Source organism: Fundulus heteroclitus, chromosome 20 (genome assembly GCF_011125445.2).
Source record: "Fundulus heteroclitus isolate FHET01 chromosome 20, MU-UCD_Fhet_4.1, whole genome shotgun sequence".
NCBI classification, from domain to species: domain Eukaryota; kingdom Metazoa; phylum Chordata; class Actinopteri; order Cyprinodontiformes; family Fundulidae; genus Fundulus; species Fundulus heteroclitus.
Window position 1 is genome coordinate 30,291,000 of NC_046380.1, and position 26,394 is coordinate 30,317,393.

The window sequence follows — 26,394 nt, forward strand, 5'->3', positions numbered from 1 at the left end:
GAGTGTTTTATGTTACTGCTTGTGAAGGTTGAGTTTATTGATCATGAAAAAATAAGATTTTTCTGTTTCCGGTCACCATCTTACTCATATTTCATCTCCTGGAATTTCTTTTTAAGGTTCCTTGAATTTTTTTTTTTTCTTACAGAAAAATGCGCCGCCTTGTGAACCCACTTGTAAAGCCCCGCCTAAAAAGAAGAAATGCTCTTGATCAGTTAGAGGCCTCGGTCTTTTCAGACGCCGCTGTCGCACCTCCGAATCTTCGCATCAAGCTCAGTGCCACGTTGAGCAAGGCACCGATATATTTAGTTCTCCCCTGTCTTCTTGTCTCTTTGTCTCCGGCATTCCTCTCACTCATCACTCTTCCTCTCATCTTCCTCCGCTCACACCAGTCTCTGCTTATCTCCCTTCCTCTGCGCTCACATTTCTTTCCAACACATCTCCCACTGTGTTTTTCTTTCGCTCTGTCTGTTCTTATCCTCCTCCACGCTCTCTCCTTCCCCAGAGCTCTACCTCGTTCCCGGGCTCCGTTCCTGCAACGATACTGACAAGCTCTTTAGACACAGTTGTGGCTCTTTGTCTCTCGGCCGCCTCGCTGTCTCTCACGACATTCAGACATGGCGATAAACAGAGTAAACTACGAGGGACGCAACGAGCACCAGTGACCCCCAGAATGTGGCCGCACTCCTGTTTTACATTAGCCGCAGCTTTATTTATCGCACTCCCTGCCAAGTCTAAAGGCAATCTCTTTCATTTGACCCAATGAAAGCGAAGGTTGAGCGTGTACTCCCCACCTCAGGCCTCGTGACTCCTCTCACAGATGTTACTTGTCCTTCTGGACTGACCAGTAGGCCCGGCCCTTCCTTTTGGGATCGCTCCAAGAACATTGAGGCTCCTCACATGCTGTTCTGATCATGTCGGGGGGGGGGGGGGGGGGGGGGGGTGCAGCTCCACTTGGACTGTAATGCTGAACGTCTTAGCCTTGAGCTCCGTTCTTTCAGGAGATCTTAAGATGATTACCGCTGTACAAAAACCATTAAAGAGAAAAGGCTTTGTGAAAATCTACACCTCAGCTTCACTGATAAGATTAAATTATTCGTGGTGCCTGACTGGCTTACTTTAATTTACTTAGAAATGCAAATGATTATGAGAAAAGATTAATTTCAAACATTTCCTTTTTTTTTTTCTTTGATGCTTTCAGAATAAGGAAGTGTGCTCAGGCAGGAGCAAAAGTAATGCCTGTAAGCCTATAAGTAACAATCTAAAGCACTTGATTAAACTCTTAAAAAATGTGATCCTGGAGAAAGTTGCTTATTTTTGAAGTACTCTGTTGGATCTGAAGTGGCGCTGGCTGTTATGCGTCAGGTACTCAGTTGCCCACTAGCGGAAAATAAAATCCCTTTTGGCTAAACATGCAAAGACGGATTGTTCTCCTCTTATCTCTCTCTCCATTCCTCCTCGCTACACCCCAGTGACTCTCTGCAAAGGTATCACTGTCTTCTGTCATCCCGCTCCTCTATCACTCCCTTGTTTTTCCCTCTGGTTTCACCACCAGTTTTTTTTTTTTCACTTCAGATTTTGCCTCCTTTTTATACACTTGGTTTCATGAAAGCTATTTGTGCTCTCATTTTGTGTACAGTGCATTTTGTCTGTACCAGTGGGATTAAATGCTATTCAATCAGTTGCAGTCATGTTCTTAACACTTAACCTTTCTCACATTTTTATCTTGTTTAAAACTGCAGAAATCAGTGTTTATCGTTGAGGATTTTCTGTGACAGACCAACACAGAATTACACAGCTTTGCTTATCCCAGATTTCCCCCTTTGTGGGACATTAATGGAATATTTTACGTTATCTATAGCCTAGTTTTTTTCTTTGCAGAATGCCTGCGCCGTTTGTGAATGTGTTGATCTAAACTATCCCATTGTAGTTCCGGCGGTATGTTTAGGGTCACTTTCCTGATGATGGGTGAATCTTCAACCATAGCAGCTTTTCTTCCAGGACCATCATGATGCTGCCTTTACCGCTTTTACTCTGAGGACGGTGTCTTCAGGGTCATGCGTAGTATTCGTTTTTCTCCACTCTTAGCAGTTTTCCTGTTGACCAAAAGTTTCCATTCTCTACTTTTTTTATTGTCTTTTGTTGGCATTATTAATTACTTTCTGATACCTGTTCAAGTTAAATAATGATTTTAGTTTACAAGCAAGTTTTTGCTCATTTATTTTGAGCCAAAACCTGCTGATATTTTGGCGTTTTTTTAATTTTTTTTGTTCCTTTCCATGTTTAATTAATCCCTTTTGTATTTTTTTATTTTTCTGTTTCTGGCCTTTTTCGAGGCCATTGCTGTGTTCAGACAGTTCCACGGTAAATAAAGATGGAGGGACGATTTAGTTGATTAGCGTTTTCTTTTTCTTTTCTATTTTAGTCTCTTAGAGGCCTTGTAGCAAACTTCGAATGGGATGTTTTTTTTTCTTTCCCAGGTTTGTGGAGTTCCTTACTAATAGTTGTCCTGTACATCCACACCTGTCTTGTCTTCCTGTCCCTACATGCATAGTGAAACAGTGTTATCATATGCATGCTGTGTTATCTTATGCACGTGCTGACTAAAAACAGGGACGTGGAGAAAGGCAAAATCTGCAAAGCTCACCGGCTTTTATTCCAACCTGCTCCGTCTGCTGCCTGGAGTAAAAACGGGGCTTCAGAGCTAAAGCGACTGGGATAGACGGGCTTCCTTTGTTTCAGGTTCACAACAAGCCGTCGGGAGATAATTGGAGTTGGCCTCGCATGACTCAGCCGTAGCCGTGCCAAACAAAATGAATAAAAACTCCCGTCCCACTGAGTTCCTGGACATGATGCCGCCTTTGTGTAGCGTTGACGCTGCCGTGGATTTTCCTGTTTATTGTTAGGACTTAAGACAAGTGGATCTGGGAGGGGGGGGGGGGGGTTCCTAGCCAGTTAGCTGTCATTACATACTTTTTTGCAATCACATAACAATGAACTTTCATTTTTGGGATGCGTTTTTTTTTTTGTTCTGTTTAGCTTCACTTTCCTGTTGAGGAATCGTGCTCGCACAGATATTTGCGGTTACCCAGCTGTCTTTGCGACCCATCCAGGGGACATAAATCGGTTAAATGCCATGTGACACAAGCCACACGCCCGTCTTAAAGCATTTAGAGCAGGGAGAGGGCCATGCCGTCATAGCCAATGATGTGGTTACTGATGTTACTCAACAGCATATATCCGGAAACTGTATGGCCTCTAATGAACAGAGATGGATAAGGCTGCTGTCCAAGTTGGTTGTGAACCAGTCCTGTTCCACTCTGTTTGTGTATATCAAGACATTTTGCTTTTAGTCCTGTTATTAGAAAAATCTTCTTTTTTTTTTTTGTTTTGTTTAAAATGCTCTGGATGATGTAAAGATTTGGGCAAATAGTAGATCTGATTGCAACTTTTTCTAATGCAGTTTAAATAAGTCCAGACAAAGATCTGCGACTGACACAATTAGCAATAACGTTTGTTTGTTTTTTGTGGGTAGAACCGCTCGGAGCATGTCTCAGTGCCTTTATCATGTAAGATCAAAGATTTATCCTCTGCTACATTCCTCCTGTCATCTTACCGCATTAATAACAGCAACGAGACAAGGCTCAGGCTGTGTGCAGCGAGTTGCTCAACAGGACACAGTCAAAACAATCTAAACTGGGAATGTGAAGCCTTACTATTTGGTGCTGATTCCCCGACATCCTTATGTTTTTAGATTCAATCAGTTTAATGATTGGATTAATAAAAGCTGATCTATTCAGAGAAGAACTAGAAGCATCTTCTGTATGTTTTTCCTCTGCTGATACTCTGCTGATGGTTTTCAATCTTCATCTTTCTGACTTCGGCATTTTACAGAGTAAACGGGTTCTTCTGCTGAAAAAGGTTTTTATAATCATCAGGGCTTCACGTTATTAGGAAAACTTGCAACATGCAATATTTGTGAATTCTGGGACAAAGGTGTGACTCGTGACAAATAAATCAGAAAAGTATTGTCTTTCTTCTTTCATTATGTTTTTTGAACAATTACGTCACAGTACTTTCTGCAGAACTGCTCAACAAGATCATGGATCAAGATCAGAAATCAAAAGGTTCGGCTGATGGGTGTATTAACCCACGCTAATCATTGCACCGTCCCCAGGCAGACTGCAAAAATGGCCGAATTGGGTGGAATGCTCTGTGACCTGGAGGGGGACGGGTGTGAAGTGCCTCATTTGCATTTAAAGAGACCAAAATGAGTTGCTCTGAGGCTATATCCACACAAGCTGAATACGGTATCTGCACAGAAAAGTTTGAGTGTAAAGATGAATCCGTCTGAAGACAGAGGAGCTGTAATAGGTGTTTTAATAAGTATGGCACACCTCTGCGGGTGGTGCCGTTATGCGGTAGCTGCAACCAAAGCAACGGAATGTGGCCCCTCCGGTTCTCCCCCCGCCGGCGACCTAAACAACTGTGTTGAATATAGTTTTCAAACTTTTATTTCATGCTGGCGGTTGAGCTGGAGGAGCAGAAGGTGTTGGTTTAAAACCCACATTAGATTAAAAAAAGCTTCTGCTGCACAACTGCAACTCCAGAGATCGGCGTTGTTGGTGTTGTTGTTGGCTACGGAGGTCATGCGTGTCAAGGGAGAGGAAAGGTCTGCATTGGCTGGCATGTGCAAACACGCCGGCGTGTAGCCGGGTATGTGGATAGGGGTGTCAAGACGCTGCTGCAGGGGGCGGCTTCAGACCTATCCACTATGGGAGAAGGTTTCAAACGTTGTCGGTTTAGCGGACGCTTCACGCAGCTTTGTATGGATGGAACCCCCTACCCGACCGATGAGTTAGTTGGACACAGACAAACCTGGATTCATCCAGACGGGGCTTCACACGGGCCTCAGAGCAGGGGCAAAAGATGGGCTCATTGTAGGGCAGCATTAAAGCATAAAAAAGCTATATGTCCTCCTTTGATAACCGTTATTAGTTTCTTTCCAAACAACTCTTCACCTAAAACGCACAAAGCTTCATTTATTTGTGTTGGGATTTGCCACAAGGTGATCGTCCAATCATTTTTCAATATTTGTCTCTCTTCTCAACAACGCAAAGCAATTGTACTGTAAAACTGGTCATTTTAAAAAATAAGGCTGGTTTGTGCTTCACGTGAATGTCACCGTTTCTTTTTATCCTGATGATGAACAGCGATAATGTTAGTCTTTAGAAGATTAACTTAATTTTGCTACTGTTGAGATAGTACAAGTCTTGTAGTATTCTTTTTTTGATATTACAAGTGCATTTTGTATACTGTAATTATATTAAACAGCCTTAATGTTGAAGAATATTTAACCATTTCTTGCCTTATCTTATTTTGTAATATTGTATTCTCTGAAGATGAGTACAAATTAGTCAACCAGGTTTGTAGATCCAAAAAAATTAAATCAGCGCCAATGATTGAGCTGTGAATCGTCTTGAGATGCGCGTCATATCGGCCTCACACCTGAGCTACCAAACCCTAAGCTAGAGTGAGTGGTCCATTTTCTTATTTAACTTCACTGTATGAAAGTAACGAGTTTCAGTAAATATCCATTCATCCGAATAAAAAAGGACCCCTTGAAATCACTGTTTTGACAATACAGAAATAGTTTCCCCCCCCCCAAAGCAATCTCTCTGAAGCAGCCTCTCTCCCTCTCATCATTACCACCCTGACCAGAACAATCCTCACATCATCTGGGAGTCGATTTGCAGTGGCATGCGTATTTTTACAGCAATCAACACTCGGCGGCAAGTTTTTACAAAGCAGCGCCCCAAGTGTCAGAGGTCAGACAAGCTCCTAGATGAATGCTGTGAGGCAGGGAAAGTAAACGTCGACTTTCAGACCAGGACCGCAGTGTTTGCTAATAAGCTGTTTCGGGCTGAGCGCGCTGCATTCCTCTACAGTGAGCTCAGAGGACCAATATAAGCAGCGCTACGGAGGAATGCACATGCTTTGTGTTAACAGTAAGGACTGTTAACACAACTTTGTCTTTGTCCATGCATTATACAGTGGAGTTCAGTCCGGGTTATGTTTCATGAGCACGCTCCGTGGTGTTCTGTCATTTCACATTCATCATGTACGTCCTCATTTTATCACAGCTGTGTCCCACTTCAACCGGCCTGCTGACTGCATCTCTCCTCGGCGGCGGTTTCATGGTATCAGCACCTGCACAGCCGGCCTGGACGGGCGAGACCACAACTTTCTGCAGCCAAGGAGAAAGTTTTGCAGCAAAGGAGCTGTGACCTTTGTGATTAAATGATGGGGATCATTAGTCGTAATCAACATTTGCCCTGGGGTCTGGTTCTGTGGCTGTTCTGGTTGAGGCGGGAATCAACATCTGACCTAAAGAGATTATTGTAAATTATTATTTAGATCCTCAACAATTTCTTTTTGCCAGTGATATTGAATGAACTTTAATTAAAACTACTCCATCTGGCTGTTCAAAGGTTTTCACATAGAGTATTTATAGGTCATCATGGGAAGGGAGGATCTCTTGCCCAGACGGATGGTAATAGGGCTTGGCTAAATGAACTAGATCACATGATATCTGGGATTTAGTGCGACACAACGTTTACTGTCCTGAGAAAATATGTGATAGTGTGACATAATTGGGGAAATTTTTTTTTTGCATTTTGCACAAATTAAAACCTGAAAGATTTGGCATGCATACATATCCAGCAGCCTTTACTCTGATACCCCGTAAATAAATTCATGGCAGTGTTCCAGACTTTTCAGGGGTCCGGTCCACAACCTTGCATTTAACGCCATCCATCTTTCCTCTAACTCTGATTTGATCTGAGCAGCGCACCTTCTTCTACATGTTCGCTGTGTCTCCCACACCTTGTTGCGAACTGAAAACAGGACTTCATAAGGTTATGCTATACTGATGATCTTTTTTTTTTTATGGACTCTCATGCCTAACGGCTAGATTAGTAGGTTGTATGACTAATTGTGTGGTTGCCCTGTCTACGGATTCTGCCAGCCGAGCTGTGGACATATGCAGCTCCTCCACAGTTACCATTGTCCTCACGAGTGCTTCTCTGAAATGATGCCCTCGTTGCCCAGCCTGTTGGTATCCATGGGCATATTGTTTGGTTTGCACTTTTGACACTGGGGGCTAAAATAAACAGACAATCGGGCTTTCATATAGAAATAAAAGCATATCTCTTGCTACTTGGGATATTTATTTATAGCCAAGATGGTTAGCACCCAGGCCCTGTTGCTCTGTGTCATCGCCTCCTTTGATCATTCATGCACTCTTGTTCAGTTAAAGCCTTATCAAACACAAAGAGCATTAGCTTAATGCTTCAGGCAGTAGCACAGGCTCGGCTGGGTCTTCCTTTACTGCGCTGGCGATGACATACTGAACTTTTTTTCTTGTTTTTTTTAACAAGGCACCCTTTGGCCTTGACCTACATATTGCCTACCTCTCCCACCACAGTGTATACACACAGAGAGACAGACACAGACGCTCCCACAAACACTGGGAGACACGAGCATTTGTCATAGAAAGAGCCAGTCGCCTAACACAGTCCAGAGATTAGGAGTAAACCACTAATCTCGGTGTGTTTGTGCTCCTATTTAAAATGTGGGTTGGTTTAAGCTGGTTCCTGGTTCATCGGTGCTTCCGTCTGTCATGGCAACTGGAATCATGCTCTTTGTTTTGTGTGGTGTTTCAGCCCAGACTGGAGAAATCTGGAGCGGGAAAATCTGCTTCTCTGTTTACGCCTTAACTTTGGTTCGGGAGATCTGCTATTTTAGTTGGCTGTGTGCGTCGCATTAGACCTCAAAAGACGGAGCACAAAAAAATAAAAACAAACACACAAGATTTTAGCTTTTCAGCTAAACAGAAGAAAGAAATAAGAAGGTGATTGTGCAGGGATTATTGGGATAGATGGAAAGGAGGAGACAAATACAGTCTGTCTGCTCTTCATGTGTTATTTTAATGACAGGGGCTGCATGCCTGGGAGACAGCCTGGGGCGCTCAACTCGGTGTTCAGCAGCCAAATTAGACACAATGCTCATAAACCATTCAGAGCACAAGGATGGTGGCGTTCATCGCCACCCAGCTCAGACTGCCGAGAGAAGAGTGAAAACGGCTGTTGAGTATGTCAGACGGGACGGATGACCTTAGGATCACAAGTATGGATGATTTGTGTATATTTGATAAGGTGTTGAATTCTTCATTGATATTCCCCCTGTATTCCAGTTCAGAGGTGAATTTATGCCAGAGTTAAAAAAAAGAAAAAAAAAAAAAAAAAAGAGGAAAGATTGGCTTGCTGGAAAGGTTTTTGCACAGCGAGGCAACAATTATGTGGTGCATCGAAATGTCTGCCACCCGTGTTGTTGTGGAATTTTTTTTGTTTTAGGGTTATATGAGTAAAGGGCATCGACTAAAAATGTTTGACACATAATTCCTAAAACCTTTTGAAAACCGTGTATCCGTTTTCTTCCCCTTTCACAACATCATGCGCTACTTTGTGTCACCATTGTCGCGCCCTTTTGCAGGGTTCCCAGGGTCTTAAAGAGGCATAAAAAGTCTTCACCGGTGCAATGCCACGAACGTCACACAAAATATGCTCAATGGTCAACAGCATGGATGCAAAGTCTCTTTTGATGGCACAAAAGCTTTGTCTCATTTATGCACGCCTTCATTTAGTTCTGTGCATTTTCACAAATCAGAGTATGATATGGCTTTTTTTTATTTCAGTTTGTTCTTTCAGCTTGTTTTAAAGCAGATGCTGTCTTAAAATTGGCCTTTCTGACATTTATTACAAATGTTCAATCCACACAAATGTATATATTTAATTATTTTGTGTTTATGGCTTTCGGCTCTACTTCCTGGTGTTTGTTTTGCTTATGTCATCAGACATAATCAGCGATTTGACCTTAATATGACGAGCTCAAAGAGCAAAAAATGCCGTGAATACATAAGGCAATGCCATCTGCTGTGGTGAAATAAGCCAACCAATGCACAGGTGCATTTCAGCAACACGCGTACAAACGTAGCTATATATTTGTGTAACGCTGTCTGTCTGAGTATGTTGGCGGGGAACTACGTTACGTATGGAAATTCACATGTGTTAGTCACTTTATAGTAGCGGGGAATGAGGAGAGGACTGATTCGTGTGATGCAGTGCCCACAGTCTGTCTCCAGTCTTAGAATGGCAGCTGTCACACATCTGTTACCAACGCTGCACTCTGGTTTTCAGGGAAGCAGTTGTCCCCGTGATTACTTCGCCTTCGAGCCTTCAGCGTGTTAGAAAGCAGCCGTGCAGTTTCCGTCCTCAGCCCAGTTCAGACCGCTTGATACAAGCCTAACAAAATGAAGGTTGGCTGTAAAAAATCAGCTGTATTTTAGCTTTATTACTCCATGGCTCATGATACAGTCTTTAAGTTAGAATTAGGGGAGGTGGGGGGATGTCTCTTTACACTCTCGGTATTCCATTAGTCCAGCTTGTAAAGTGGCTGCTGTAAAACTTTTACTCTTGTCAAATGTACTTGAACAAAATGAATGTAGAGCAAAACAAGGACAGGGGCTTAGCTTCTTTTTCTCTCCTACGTTGATCACAGGAACTTAGCAGTGGTTCTATCTGTCCATCCGGGCTGAGGAGGAGAGCCCCAGTGCATTATTAGAGGAGGCAAGTATCCATGTGCCTTGAAGTTTTTGACATTATGTTAAGAACCTTATAGTTTTATTGTGATTGCTTGTGATAAACCCATATAGATTAGTTAATAATTAACAAATAATAGTCTGAAAGTTGTGGCTTGCGTTTGTATTCAGCCTCCTTTACCCTGATATCCCTAAATCCAGGAACACCAGTTGCCTTCAGAGGTCAGCTAAGCAGTTAATGGAGTCCAGCCATATGTAATTGTAACTTTGGTTGTCCACTTAAACGGACCGACCCAGGAATAGGTGATTAAATCAGGGAAGCAGCCAAGGGACCTATGTTGTGTGGAGGAGCTGCAGAGTTTCACAGCTAGGGTGGGAGAATCTGTTGACCGGACAACACAGTCATGCCCTCCACAAGTCTTTCTAGAATGTGGTTGGAGAAAAACTTTTTAAAGAAAGCCATAAAATGTTCCTGGCAAACGCATGGAAAAGGGTGCTCTGGCCAGATGAGATATAAATTTGTAATTTTTGCTAACATGCAAAACGATATGTGTAGCAGGTAAAATATGGTTTGGCAGCATCATGCTGTGGGACAAAGATAAAAAAAATAAATAAAAAATTAGTTTGTGGAAGTGGAAATCTGGGGGAGACGTACCCCAGAAGACTTGCAGCACTAATTGCAGTGAAAAGTAGTTTTACACAGTTTTGTACAAATACAAATCCACGCTAGACTTTCTAGATATTTTGGTCTATCGCATAAAATCACAAAATATGAGAATGCTCAAGGGGTATAAATACTTTTGCAAGGCGCTTTCCCTCACACGCAAACATTTTCAACCCTTCTAAAACAAGATATTGGTTTTGCCAAGCCGCCCCCACAGAGGGAAGCGGATCACACCCGCTTTCTAAACTGACTGATGTTTTCGATGAAAGAGAAGTCGTAGGGGCTTTTAGGACTCCTCATGATGGGCCGGTTGGTTTGTTCCTTTAGCTGGGGAAGGAAGGAAACGATGCAAGATCCCGTAAAAGGCAGTTCTGGTTTAATGCCGTTAAGTTTTTCCATCTGAAAGCTTTCAAGTCTTATTGGATGACTTAAATGCAACACATTGCCGTTTGTTTTTGGCACCTAAATAATGCTCGCTACTTTCTTTCATTGTTCCTTCTAAGCACCAAATGGCTTTTTGCTGATTTTGAGAGACAAAAATATAATTTCCTGGTATTACTGTACATGGTTATATTGACCTTGGATAACTCTAGAAATCAGGTGTTTAAACTGTGCTGCCAACCAGCTGGAAAAATAGTCACCGTATAAACAAATGTCCATATAGGGCGACAGATGGGTTTGGACATTTTTGAGAATATTCCAGTAATCCTCCTGAGAGGAGTGATTAGTTAGTTGCAGCGAGATTTGAGATCAGTGGTGCGGCACAGGCACTTTGTAAAGCAGAGTGGTTTTAGGTGGTTAGCCCCCCTCCTGCTTGTCTCAGCCGCAAAGACGCCGTCTAACTGGGACATATGCCAGAGTGGCGGTGGAACCAGCCTGTAAATGACTAACCAACACCTTACCTACCTGCAGAATGTGTGAAAAAGTGCCGACCCAAGCGTCTTTTTTTCTTCAAAACTCTAAAAAATAAGAAGAAAACGTGTCTCTGTCATCTCAGTTAGATGCTTGTCTTGCTACCCACTCCCTTGCCTATCTACCCCTCGGTGCGTTGGGTTGGGGGGGATGGTAATTCATTCTTCCCATATGGTAGATAGTGACGGCAGGATTAGGCAGACCCTGCAAGAGGATTAAGGCTCCAGGGTTTGGGTCCCCGTCTATCTCGCCTTCTCTCTTACCGTCCCACCCCCTCCACCTGCTTCTTGCCATCTCCTCGTGCTGTTCAGCTCCTCTCCCAGCCTTCTCGCGTCGCCCTTCCCTCCCCTGGGCAAATATCCACGCTCTGGAGTGTTTTAGCCTTTAAATAAGGAGGTAGAGGGCAGATTATCGTACAGGTCATTTCTTCTTTAATTTAGCACGGTAATGGAAGTATTTTGCTGCTTGTGTAAATTGGTGTTTTTCTTTGGTGGGATGGATTTAGTGGGATAATTTATATATGCAAGCCAGATGTCGCGATGAAAGGCATAGGACAGAGAATTTAACCATGTGCTGCTCCTTTGCCTTCCTCGTCACCTCTCCTCTCTATAACTTCTTCCCCTTCTCATCCTTTCCTCCGGTGTTGAGGGCTGTAATTGATATGCCAACGGCAATAAATCAGCCCGGCTTTATGGTGGGAACGTTATCTGAACAGACAGGTTTGGCCTCTTTGGAGAGGAGGCTGAGAGTGCAAGTTAGCCGGCTCAGCTCGACTAACGGCTTACCTCTTCCTCGGCGTCTGGATTTTTAACAACATGCAACCACCTTGACTGTCTTTTAAAATGACTCTCAATTTATTTTCCAGTTTCCAATTCCTACCGGAGTGGTTTCCCGTTCTGTCAGTTGATAGGATGTGCCGATATTAAATCCAATCATCTTGGCCCTTTTACAGCCTAGTGTCTCTAATGCTTTCTCCTTAATTGATAAAGGCTTTGCTCCCCCAATTCGTTGATTCCTCGTTCCTGAGGCGGGAGACAGGCCCATGCCCAAATGATTGACATGTTTTCCCCCGATGGAGCCAAATATGATTCGCAGCCTTCCTCCGGTGCTCTTCCCAGCATTTCGCTTAAGCTCTGGAGGAAAGTGAAATTGAAGAGGGTTTTCAGGGATAATGGTTGTGAGAGAAAATAGGAGAATTTTTGAGCGAGAGGAGTGTGTGCAAAAAAATAAAATAAAAAAAAGAGTCAAAACCACCATTTAACAAGATTCCTGCCTAGTGTGGTAAAAAGTATATTTGTTTTTACATGTATGGATGACCTGGAGTAGAGATAATAGTCGTGTTTCCAAACTGTCCCGTTAACTAAAGGCTGACTCTGTCTGTCCATCCTTGCATCATAATAAAAGTCTGACTGGTGTAGAAATATCTGCTTTACATTTAAAGGGAACTTTTCTTTATAAGCAAAAACACACAAAAAAAGGCACTTAGATCTCCGAAGCTCAATCTGAAATAGAGATTCACTGATCCAGTTTTTCCTGATCCAATCCGATTCCGATACCTGGGCTGCGCGTATCGGCTGATACTGATCCGATACTAAAAAAAAAATTGTCATCTTGCTCTCTGCTTTTGGAGGTGCTTATTTAAGTTTGTGGTGTTGAATTTACCAACTTTATCACCACCCCTCGCAATTTTTGTGTTGCAGATATTGCAGTCGGACTTGTTGGCGCATCAAGTTTAAAATGTCCGCTGCTTGGACTACGCTCTGGTTGCTTGCCGCCAGCTGCTGTGCGTACTGTGCATGATGGCCGCGGTTGCGAACATAGAAACGAAGAGACTAGATTGCTGTAACTGTATTGCTGTGTTTGATATTAATAATAAAAGAAATGACTGGATCAGAATGCTGGATCGGCGTCATTCATCCCATATCCGATCCAGCTAATTACTCAATATTGGATATATATTTGATCTGGTGTATCACTAGTCTGAAAAAACTCTAAAATCTTAACAGGCAAAATATGTAGAAGATTCAAGTTAAGTGTGTGGATAAAGCTATAGAGGGTGAATGTGCCCTGGGTGCATTGGTAAAGACATTATCAGCAGGATTCCTTTTTCCATCACATATCCATCATCCCCTCTAACCCCTAAAACATGTTTCATAATGCCTTATTGCCCAATAGATAAAAAGCAGCCTCAGACTCCAGATACATTTTGTCGTTAGATTCACTCTCTCTTACATCAAGCTGTGCCTGGCCTAAATGAAGAGGAATTACAGGAGGGTCGTTTTTTTTTTCTCTCTCCTAGGTTCTCTCTCGTTCTTTATCAGGCATTAGCCTGTGTCCTCTCTCTGCCTCATTGTATCTTTGCCTATCTTGGAAATGACAAAGGAAAATGAGGCAGCCAGCCTCCCCACGCGCTGCCACGCTTTAAATTGACATCTGCTCTCATCGCGCAGCAAGACTGTACCGTTGAGCAAGAAATTAGTTTTTTTTATAGGCCGGCTCGTCACTTTATTGCATCTGCTTGTGCCAAAGAGGCCATGATCCGCGTCAAGTCGTTTTAATCTCACAGAGTGGAGAGTAGGGGCATATCTGATAATTGCAGCTCAGGCCCTTCTGTCTGCAGTTTTCTTGCTGAAGTGCCTCATTCTACAGGGCTCCCCTGGTGTTTACTTCAAGCAAAGGTAGAGTTGATTAAAATGTCGGTAAAGTCCATTTTAGCCACCTTCACAGAACTTGCTTCTGCTGCTTTTACTTTTCTCCTAGTTTTTCATAAAAAACTTTGCAAATCCAGTTCAAAACAGATTGATACCTCCCGCTGGACTTTATTAGCAGACCAAAATCTCAAATCTGTGTGCCTAATGACTAATAGACAGTTTTCTTTGCTTTATAAGAGGCTCATCAGAAAAACAGGAAGAAGAAAGTGAGATACAGAACACTGACGTTTTGCTATGCTTTTCTAATAACTTCCACATCTGTACTTCAGTTTAAATTATTGCCTAGTTTTATACTCACTTTTTTATGTGTGACTGGGAATCCACCAATCAGTTATTTTTTTGATTTCCAGTTGTGTCAATGCAGCTGATACTGGTTTTAGCCTTCAAGAATGCCTTACTATAATCCACTACTGGATATTAATTACATTAATATTACTACCTATATAGACAATGGTGAATGGTTGATGTTGAGTGAAGTAGTTGTTGCTGTACATCTAGTTTAACTAGTTTTGAAATGAAAATAAAATTATTTGGTTTAGAAATTTATATAGCGTATATTTTAGCAAGAGTAGCGTTTTGTGAAATCTTTAGTATGTTTATGTAATCCCTTGGACAGGGGCCTCTCCAATCTTTTTGTACCAAAAAAAATGTAATTCACTGACTGGTGATGGGGGTGTTTTGCATACTGGGAATGCTTTGGTGTGGCAGGTTAACTCATGCGAAAATATCTGATTTTTGAGATTTCAATTACGGTACATGTTTCTCGACCAATTCTGGTTCAATCTCCTGTTTTTTTGTTTTTGTTTTGTTTTTACAACTTGCTATTGTAAGAAAACTCTGTCCGGAAAAAATTTTGTTTATCAAGATGAAATGAAAGCATTAAGTACAAAAATGATTGCATTTTGGTTTTTATTGTATTATTTTGTTTTCTTGGCAAAAATTGTTCAGGCATTTACAATGGGCTGCTTGGTGGCACACTGTTGCCTTAGAACAAAAAAGTTGTGGATTTGATAACCGGCCCGGGGGTATTTCTGCCTAGTAACAATATTTTTATTATGTGCTGAGTAAACTTTTAATCAAAACAAATGTTTGCTTGCCAAGCCTCCGCTCTGCAGTTTTCTTTGTTAGCTTTGTTGAACAGACAGGGACTACAGTGGGGAAGGGAACAGAGCCAGACACATTACGACGTGGGCAGTTTACAGACTGACAATAAGTGTTTGGAAGAAAAACAAGAGCATTTGCAGGGTTATTATGAGCACTTAAGATAAGATGTATTTGTTAGCTCCGTGTTTAAAGATTGATCACTACCATAAGCAAGTGACACGAGAAAACTAAAAACGTTCTTGGCAGCATTAAAGAATAAAATTCATCTATCCCTTTTCTGTTTTATGTACTTCATATATTGGACTGGATTGTCACAGCCAAGGCAACAGTACCAGATTATTGCTATAAAGTTTTGGCTACCGCACAACTCTGATGCCAATTACTGGCCCACCAGAGCTTCAAATGCAATTACAATATGGAAAAAACTTGTTAATGTTCTGACTTTGTTACAGAACACACCATGACGGGAACAGCTTTAAGCAGACCTCGCTATAAATTGCTCGCTGTCGATGCTACAGTCCCCAGTAGCAGTTTTTCCAAGAACAAATCTCTAAAAGCAGCACCGTAACACTGAAAGTCATGAAATATTAGTAGGTTCAATGTTGTGAGTCCATAACTCATGGCTACACTCGAATTCTGTGTATAGAGCTTTTAATAATCGACTCCAGCATCCCCTGCCTTTTTGCCCACAACTCATTCAGACACATTTGCCTTCCAGACTTGATTTGTATTATTTATATTTTACAGAGGCAGATGTCAACTTGGCGTTTTTCTCATTTAAACTGTGTAATTTTCAGGATTTTTAGGCCTGTCTAACTCTTTGATGCGTAATCAATATGAAGTATTTGTTTATACACTAACGTGTTTTTCCTTATTTGCCTTTCAGGGCTCCAACCTTGTGCCTCTTTGGATGATGTTCCTGATGACTGCTCACGACGCTGAGAAAAGGACAGTGGATCAATAGGAGTTTTGTTTCTCCTTGCCTGGTCCTTCTCCCTCCCTCAAGCTCTCCTTTCTCATTCCTTAATACTAGAGGAGGCAGAGAATAAAATCCCGACTTGGATCTGGGCAGCAGAGATTTTTCTCCTTCTCCTTCTTCCTTTCTCCTCCCCCGCCCCCCCGAGGCCCTGCCTGTGTTTACTTCAGATATGTGTCCCCTTTCTCTGACTATAGCCTTCCCTGGCCAGGGGCACCTGCTTTTTCTAATGGGTGCTTTACTCCTCATGGTGCCATCCCCCTCTGGAGGTCAACCCCCACCCTTCAAAAGGTTTGCCCTTCCTGACAGTTTGCTCACACATCTGGCCATCCACAACAGGACCGGAGAAGTGTACGTGGGAGCTGTCAACAGGATCTTCAAGCTGTCCAGCAACCTGACTGAACTGCGCAGCCACGTGACGGGTCCAGTGGTGGACAATGAGAAGTGCTACCCTCCTCCCAGTGTTCAGTCTTGTCCCCACGACCTGGCGAGAACCCCCAACGTCAACAAGCTACTTCTTATAGACCACGCCCAGAACCGCCTCATCGCCTGCGGCAGCACCTCACAGGGCATATGCCAGTTCTTGCGACTGGATGACCTCTTTAAGCTCGGCGAGCCTCACCACCGCAAGGAACACTACCTCTCTAGCGTGGCGGAGTCTGGGACCATGTCAGGGGTCATCATAAGCTCCCCTCAAAGTCCCACCAGCAAGCTGTTCATCGGAACCCCTATCGATGGAAAATCGGAGTACTTCCCAACCTTGTCCAGTCGCAAACTGATGGAGAACGAAGAAAATGCTGACATGTTTAGCTTCGTCTATCAGGATGAGTTCGTCTCCTCTCAGCTGAAGATCCCCTCTGACACTCTGTCCAAGTTTCCTGCTTTCGACATCTATTACGTGTACAGCTTCAGTAGTGAACAGTTTGTCTATTATCTAACGATGCAGCTAGATACCAAACTGACCTCACCCGACGCCAGCGGGGAGCAGTTCTTCACCTCAAAAATTGTCCGTCTCTGCATGGACGACCCAAAGTTTTACTCCTACGTGGAGTTCCCCATCGGCTGTACCAAAGACGGGATAGAGTACCGTCTGGTGCAGGACGCCTTCCTTGCCCGACCAGGCCGGCAGCTGGCCAACTCCTTGGGGATTTCCGAGAACGAAGACATCCTCTTCACGGTTTTCTCTCAGGGTCAGAAAAATCGGGCAAAGCCCCCCAAAGAGTCTGCGTTGTGCCTGTTCACCCTGAGGAAGATAAAGGAGAAGATCAAAGAACGAATTCAGTCCTGCTACAGGGGAGATGGGAAGCTCTCTCTACCCTGGCTGCTTAACAAGGAGCTTGACTGCATCAACTCGGTAAGCTCCTATTTTTACTTCCACAAGTTTGGTTGACTAGTTTTGGCTTGAGATTTTGTTCTGATAATGTGGTTAAAATTATCAGCATTGATAAAATCAGATGTAGTAATTTAAGCAGAAAGAGCAAAGTGTGATTCCTGATGCAAAACCTGATTTGTGATTGTTAAATAATAGTGTTCTCTTGCTATATTTGTTGGTATAGATCAACTATGTAGGAATTTGCAAAAAAGGCCATTGCTGTCTGTCTCCTGCTGTCTCCGTTTTCAATGTTTCTGCTTTATTTCCTCTGTCCCACAAAAAAAAAACCCTCTTGTGTTGATTCAGTTAGACAGGGGACATCATTAGCCCAGTTCCTTGAATTTGTATTATGTCATTCAGGGAAACGCCCCGACACAGCTACACTCATGCACACAGCATGATTCAGTGCACTGCAATGTAAGATCCTGACTGTATGAGTTTGACCTGGGTTTTAGACATATTTATGAAGTCCACACCACTGACCTTAGGACACTACAGGATAACAGATGCATAGTTTGCAAATGTCCCTTTTTTGTTCCATCACTTAAATAACCAATTTTAAAATGTTTCCTGCCTCTTACCACATTTCTAATCATGCCTTTGTATCAAGAAATGCACTAGGTAAAGTAAGTAGGTAACAGTTTATTTATATAGCATGCTTTCACAGACAGGATGTGACAAAGTGCTTCACAACTAGGGTAACCCAACAGAATGCATGCCAGTAGACGATACAGAATAGAAACACAGTGCAATCATAAATGCATATCATAAAAGCTCCATTCTAACTAAAAGCATTCAGCGTGTGTTGCATCTAATGGAGTAGGATAGTTCAGAGAAATAGGGCTGTTTGTCTTTGTTGGTTTTCATTAGCAGAAAAGCACAGATGTGTGAAGTAATGCGACTGCCAGGAAGTTCAGCTTTAACTCTCCTTTACCTCTCTTTTACTACTTTCTTTAGATGTACTGTGAATGGTGGTTTTCCGCTCTCATTGTTGCTTTAATTTCTTGTTTTAATCGTTCTAACTGTATCTTTAAGGCTATAAAACAGGATCTCATTTATTTCCATTTGATTAAGCAGAGCCGTTGGTGCACCTACCTGTTTGGCTTGCTTTTTTGTGGAACAGTGCAACTAAGCTCACTGTTTAGAGAAACAAGAATCATAGGAAAGTGGCTACTTTTTGGATTTTGTAAAGCTTTTTCTTCTTAATACGCATGTTATCCAATTCTGATTTCTTAAGAAGAATATAAAGACATAGAAAAACAATACTGAAACTAATATTTTTCTCGCCCTGGTGTGAGTGGTCATTATTATATTCATGTTAGCCGCAGAGATAATGTCATACTGTGGCGTGGGAGAAAAGTCGCTGTAAAACAAGGTTTTAACATTTTAAAACAAAGGCTAGCTGGGTTGATATCTTAAGCTGTTTGGTTTAGGAATTAGCCTTAGCCATTAGGATAACCAATAAATGGCGGCGTTTGAGTGTATTCCCTAGAAATGTTAGATCCTTACCTTAACTTTAAAATTTCCAGAAAAGCAGCCATTGTTCCCAAATCCAGCATGTTCTGTAACACAGTGGTTGGAAGCTTAAAAACAAACAAAAAAACCTTGAAGACTTTTGCTGCCTGAATCAATCGCCAATGCCTTGACAGGGTATAGAAAACGGTGTTCTAGCTTCTTACATCTCTTGGTGACTCTGACCTCAGTTTAAACACCTTGCTGAAACTGACGTTTTCTGCTCTCTGTAACAGTCTGAACATTAGTGAGTGTTGTTACCTTGTAATGAACAGTTAAGGTGTGTTCACTGATTGGGAAAAATATTTGATTATATTTTTTTTTTACTTTTTTAGTTTCTAGGAATCAGTTGGTTCAATTACTGCCTTCCTGAAGGTTGAATAAGCATATCCGAGAGAGTACATTGCTATGAGTTTAATTATTACTTTACCTAACACTATTCAGGCAAAGCAATAAGGCAGACAGCTGTTTCCAAGTTGATAATTTTAGCTTTGTTTGAGTGCGCCAATGAAATGTGCACCCAGTGAGCTAGCATCTAAGAGGTCAAACCTCCAAACTTTGAACCTCCCAGGACACGTTTTTGATGCATTTTCCAAGTCGACCACTTCTTCTTTTTTTTTTCTGTTTTTTTTTTTTGTTTGTTTTTTTTTACCCAGGCCACATACCCTTGCCAAGTTTAGTATAAAGAAAGATGGTTGAAGTCGAGTTTTCTTAGGCCATTTGATCAAACTCTAATAACTTCTTAGTCACATGTAGACATCTACAAAAGTATTTCACTTTGCTTGGGGAGATGGCTCTGTTCGTCTGAAATCAACTCTATCAGCTGATACTGTAATGCAATCTTCTTTCATTGGATTTTAAAAACAGTTCCTTATTCACATATAGTCAGCCACCAATATGTTTTTACTACCACAACCTCCATGTTCTGTCACAGATTCATTGATCCATTTACTCATAAATTCACTGATATGCCTCACTCTGTTCATCTTTATTCCCTCCATCCCATTCTGCACGACTTGTTACCATGGTTTCTGAGCTGTTGGAAAGGATTACGTCCACCAATAATTTATCACTCAGACAACCTCGGAAAACCTGCCGTCCCTTAAAAGCTGTCATCAATGACGATGTAATGGCTTCACAAAAGAGCTGACTGGCTGACCCCAAGACAGCAGTAGGACCTAGGAGGTCAGCGTCGGGTTAATGATGTCTGCTCCAATGCCCCTTAAAACTGACCTAAAGTCAGCAGCCCAACACTGACCTGAACCTCTGCTTCAAAGGAGCTTGAGCCTGAGCTCATTTTTCAGTCCGGGGGATAGGGGCTCTGCAAAATAACTTAACACAACAAGCAGTCAAACAGAAAAACAGAATGAAACAGAAAAAGGTAGAAATCACGCATATACAAATATGTCATAATTTGAGTACAGCTTAAAATGAAAACATGTACATGCTAGTTATAATGCATATAATGCATCCCTGTCATAAAGACAGTGGTATTCATCTTATTTCCTACGGTGGCCCTGAGGTGCAAAGCACTCCAACTTTAAGGAAAGCACTCCAACATTAACAAAAATATTACAACATTAACAAAAATATTACAACATTAACAAAATCACTTCAACATTAACGAAAGCACTCCAACAATAACGAAAGCGCTGCAACATTTAGGAAAGCGCTGCAACATTTAGGAAAGCGCTACAACATTAACAAACCGGAAGAGGTACGTCCCAGTGTGAGACCTAAGAAATCGCTGATTGGACTACAGCGCGTTTTTACTTTTGAACCGAAAGTTATTCTGGCTTTAATGTGTTTTTAAAAACCATGAATGTTCTCGGTGATCCAAACCGTAAGATGCAGTCTAAAACGCCACTTAGTCTGTTTATAAGTTTCGCTTTTATTAATTATGCTTTTTTTTTTAACTATGTGCGCTGTGTTTCTGTACCTCAACGCTCTGGTCTGCTCCTCTCCCCTCCCTCCCCTCGGACCCAGGGGCTTTTATCAGCGGCAGCCTTATCACTACGTTTAATGTCTCTCCACTCCTACCAAAATGTCCTAATTAAAATCAGTAGGAGAGTCCGTAGCTGTGTTTCATGCTATTTTCTTTTTAACGACACAGAACCAATGGCGCTTCGGTGGGCGTGCTGCCTTGGCTTGAATTCAGGTGCGCAAAATTACGTTACATATAATTTAGGTGTGCACTTTTAAGGGTCATTTCAACAAGCTTGTAACATCAGGAGCTTCAGTTCAGACCCAATATTCATTCTCTTCCCTCTAAAGGAGCCCTATACAGTCTTTATTTATGCTTTTCCCCCACTGTTATCCCTCGCGCGCAGCGCACCAGGGTAAAATAGAGCAGCAGCTGGATCATGCGTAAAGACGCCCACCCCCCCAGAAGCAGATTGTATATTATCGTAGTTGATAATGAAACTACAGCTTATCATTAATCTATCCATGTTGGTCTCATTTGTGAACGAGGCGGAGTTTGATCAAGCCTAAAAGGTCCAACATTTTCCGCTCAGCTGTAACCCTTAAAGCATGCAGGGCTGCGTCGTTCACGCTGCGTCTTTATGCATGATCCGCAGCTGCTCTATTTTACCCTGGTGCGCTGCGCAAGATCGAGGGATAACAGTGGGGGGAAAGCATAAATAAAGACTGTATAGGGCTCCCTTAGAGGGAAGAGAATGAATATTGGGTCTGAACTGAAGCTCCTGATGTTACAAGCTTGTTGAAATGACCCTTAAAAGTGCACACCTAAATTATATGTAACGTAATTTTGCGCACCTGAATTCAAGCCAAGGCAGCACGCCCACCGAAGCGACACTGGTTCTGTGTCGTTAAAAAGAAAATAGCATGAAACACAGCTACGGACTCTCCTATTGATTTTAATTAGGACATTTTGGTAGGAGTGGAGAGACATTAAACGTAGTGATAAGGCTGCCGCTGATAAAAGCCCCTGGGTCCGAGGGGAGGGAGGGGAGAGGAGCAGACCAGAGCGTTGAGGTACAGAAACACAGCGCACGTAGTTAAAAAAAAAAGCATAATTAATAAAAGCGAAACTTATAAACAGACTAAGTGGCGTTTTAGACTGCATCTTACGGTTTGGATCACCGAGAACATTCATGGTTTTAAAAAACACAGTAAAGTCAGAATAACTTTCGGTTCAAAAGTAAAAACGAGCTGTAGTCCAATCAGCGATTTCTTAGGTCTCCCACTGGGACGTACCTCTTCCGGTTTGTTAATGTTGCAGCGCTTTCCTAAATGTTGCTGCGCTTTCGTTATTGTTGGAGTGCTTTCGTTAATGTTGAAGTGCTTTTGTTAATGTTGTAATATTTTTGTTAATGTTGGAGTGCTTTCCTTATTGTTGTAGCGCTTTCCTAAATGTTGTAGCGCTTTCGTTATTGTTGTAGCGCTTTCATTAATGTTGGGCTTTCCTTAAAGTTGTAGCGCTTTGCACCTCAGGGCCACCGTAATTTCCATTTTTTTGGGACACTATGTATGGCATCTGTTTGATGAAAGTAGGCTTGCCTTTTTTCCCTAATACCTTTATCTTTAAAAAATAAATCAAAATATAATATTAACTTGGTAAAATCTCATATTGCTATATTTTATTCCAACTTTTACTAAAGTATCTTTAAAAATGTTCTACATTAACAAATATTCAAAATGGTTAAGAGGGCATACGAGTTGTCCCAAGTTATATTCTGGTAGATCAGATGTGAGTTTTCTCCATAAATTTAATTAATTTTCTTTGCAAACCACTTAAACCAGAAACACACTAAAACTACAGTGTTAAGAACTTACACGCTCTCACATGAATAGCGCTAATGGTAGTGTAGAGAGCGTACTTTCTGTACACCTTATGGAACCATTCCTGCTGGGTAGCAACATTATGTTCTTGGCATGACTAAATGGAAAATACAGCAGCAGAAGCTTACATTTCAGACCTATAGTAGAGATGCACCAATTAGAAATTTGTAGCTGATGTCCAGTATTTGTAAAGCTTTGACATGCTGATTGAGATTTCAATTGAAAACGCATTTAATTGTGGTCAAACTGTTATCAATTAGTATAAGAGGTTAATGTCACTCTGTCCGACTCATTTTCACTGTTAAGGTCTTCAATTTTACAAAACACATCAAAGGTCCACACAAATTAAAATTCATTGTTAGGCGTTGCCCAGCTGTTCTTTTTTTTGTAAATGGTTAAAAACTGCTAATTGCTATTTTTCATATTTTATAATCGTCAGTACTTTGCGGTTAGTCCCATGCACGTACCAGTTTGGGCATGAGTACAAAACCAGCACGCAGTGAATCTTTCCACCACAGTTGAGGGAGGAATTGTTGTTGTGGTCTACCTTTTGACTCTTAGCGAAATTATAAACTAATAAAACTAGAGCCATGGCATGAAACAGAGTACCAAACGTTCCTGCTGAACAACCTGAGGAATTTGAGGTTTGAATGTGTTTAGGTTGACCCCGCCATGGTGCAGAGGAGAGGGCAAGGCAGGGCTGGTTTGTGGGTGGTGGGCTGGACAGGCATGGACAGCTGTTAACCACACAGCCATGATTGATCACCAGGAGCTCCATCAGCCTCCTGTGTGAACTTTAGATTTGCATTGAATCAGAATTTCTTGCCTGTGGCCATCATCAAGCTGGTGTTTATTTTTTTTATTTTTTTTGTGTTTTACTGGTGCTTTGACACTTCATCTGTTTTTGGTAAACACAATCTTCAGGCGCATTAGATGTAGGTCTGTGATAAAACATGTTTTCCTCAACAAAGCGCTGACACCAATGCAGAACGTTTAGCACCTCAGCTCTGCTACCGGGCTATATTTGTCTCCTCTTTGTGTGCAATATTGTGTTGCTTGTATGTGTGTGTGTGTCTTATTTTGTCCCTGAGCTTTATTAGTGAACCCCTGACCTTCTCCCCAGTTTGAGAGTGGATCAATACAAACCATTTCCACAAAAGGCGAATCAGAGGGTGGAGGAGAGTCGCTAAGTTTGGAGTGAGAGAGGGGAGAGATGACTGAAAACATGGGAGGGAGAGCAACGGGAATGGAAGCAGAAGAGAGGGACTATGTAGAGGTGAGAGAACGATAGGATGAACAGGAATGTTTCAGCAACTAAACAAGGGAGGCAGCCAGAACCAAGGAGAGAACGAGAAAAAGGTGCGAGACGTGGGTGGAGATAAAAATGAAAGAACCAGAGGGAGTCCGAACTGTAAGAAGAGTCAGATGCCAAAGAAGCCCGCATAAGAGAGTACAGGAATCTGAAGGATGGAGTTAAGGATATGATGGAGCCTGAGTGAGAAATAAGAGTGATCCAACTAACTTTAACTTGGGTGTGTTGATATTTGTCAGTAATTAGGTCATGATAGTATTTTTCAGAACTGACTGGGAAATTGTAGTCTCATCGAAGTCACTTTAAAGCATAATCCACCCACGTAAACATTCACAGTCTCATTGCAGAACATATGGAGGCCTTTCATGTTGAGCTTTATTAATACACATTTAATACTCTACTAGAGATTGGTATTTCAATTCAATTATTCAAGCAAACAACAATATGCAATGTGTATGGCCCTTCTCCCATCATAGATCATTTTTAAAGTTCTGATCTGTCCTATTTCTGTTTAAGTTGAATAAAAATGCTGTTTTCTACTTGCTGGATAAATTGAAAATTTAACTGTCTTAACAATAAACTGTAAAATGACAATGAGCAGAGTAAAGTTAACAAGCGTTCACTCTGCAAAACTGAAAATATACATGTGAAATAAAATCCCCCAGGTTATAGGGTAGAGGGACCTATTAAAAACAACTAAAATTGATTTAGGAGTCTTCTCCTTCGCACTCCTTTACAACACAGGTTATAGCTGACTTAGCGTTTTTTTAGAGACCTATAAGGTAGAAGTGTGCAGTATTACAAGATAATTCAGATCCTTTGAAATACATTACAGCTGTGCTCAGCTCAGTACTCGACGGGATAAAGCTCTGATTTGCTGTTATGAGTTCAATTGGCAATAGCATTTTTATTGCAACTGTTTGAGAAGCTTTAAGGCTGTGGCGTGGCAGACAGTGATAAGCAGAGGTGATGTCACACAGTGTGTACAAGGCAGAGCAGTCAGTATTACACAGCTCTGCAGTTCATTAGGATTCAACTGTTGTTTAAAAACAATGAAAAAATTTGAAACTTGATTTATTAGTACCTTAATCAATCAGGATGGGTCAATTGTAAAATTGACAGATTTTTTTTCACCAGCCTTTTTCTCTGTATAGATCTATGTTCTCCAATCATTCTAAAAAATATGGCTATTAAATCTGAAATTACCCAGTATCACCGTGGGTTGTGAAACGACACAATACAGACTGATCAGCCATCTTTTTGAACATAAATGCAACATTTAATATTGCATATTTGAAACTTATAGATAAATGGTAAACTTAGCATAGCAATTACAACCATATTATCATTTGAGATTGTGCAAATGACCTCAGTCATTTTATCATTGCAGAATCTCATACTATATTGACCCTCTATAACAAGGACTGGGCAATAAATCAATTTAATCTATTAATGAATTTACAATTTTTTTTTTAAAGATTTTATTTTTTAAATCAGGATTTTTATTTTGCCAATGAGCTCATTGGGCTTCCTCTAAGAGAATAGCTTGCAATCCTGAATATATGTTTAGGAAAATATATTGTCAAAATACTTGAAAGAGGAAACTATTTTACCAAACATTTAGTTATATTTTTATTATTTGCAACGGCAGGGCCGCCATCTTGTTTTGCAAGCATGTTTCACTGCTTGTATTTAGTTGTACTTTGAATTCAGGTCAGCTCGCAGATGAAATGCTTGAAATAGAAGCACGTTTTTTAAAATAAGTTCTTTAATTTTTGTGTGTGAAACAAATGGGAGGAAAAAAATCGTTTAATTGGATTTGGTTTGATAAAATTGGAGAATTTATCTTAAAGCCATATCGCCCAGGCCTATTAACAAAACACCAAATTAAATATGCTTCTCTTAACCAACACTCTCAACCCACAGGATGTTGTGGCTCTGTTCTCTGCATCCCGGCACCAAAACAGGGTAACCCCTCACACGGTTTATGTTCGGCTTAGTCAGACTCTTGTCAAAAAAACATACCGTAATTGATTGGTGTGTGTATGCTTGGAAAAACCAATGGTTAATGAACAATGAAGAGTTTACTCCTGAGTCGAGTTTTTTTCTAGTCAGAGCTGGTTACCTTTGAATATGATGTCAGGTTTTCAGTATTTTTAATCAAAATAAATGTAGAAATAGGTGGAAAGACTTCTCATCTTTTGACACTAATATGATTCTGTTTTTCTTTTCTCTTTACTTCTGTATTCGGTTCTGCACAAATATAACTTAACAGCCTAAACTATAACCAACTGGGGAACAACTGGGGGAATAACTGAGGTGGACCTGAGGATGGAGGAATTGATGAAATGCACTGATAGAAAAAGCTTTGC

General features: G+C 41.4%; 1 protein-coding gene across 5 annotated transcripts in view; it reads left to right on the plus strand.

Annotated features, from left to right (window-relative positions):
• The window catches only part of plxna1b (plexin A1b), a 254,801-nt gene that overhangs the window by 26,107 nt on the left and 202,300 nt on the right, over positions 1–26,394 (plus strand). For all 5 annotated transcript variants that reach the window (XM_012870500.3, XM_012870503.3, XM_012870502.3 and 2 more), the window contains exon 2: positions 15,933–17,376. In XM_012870500.3, coding sequence (XP_012725954.1) covers positions 16,195–17,376 — 1,182 coding nt within the window. In that variant the 5' untranslated portion in view covers positions 15,933–16,194. The remainder of the gene's footprint in view (positions 1–15,932; positions 17,377–26,394) is intronic.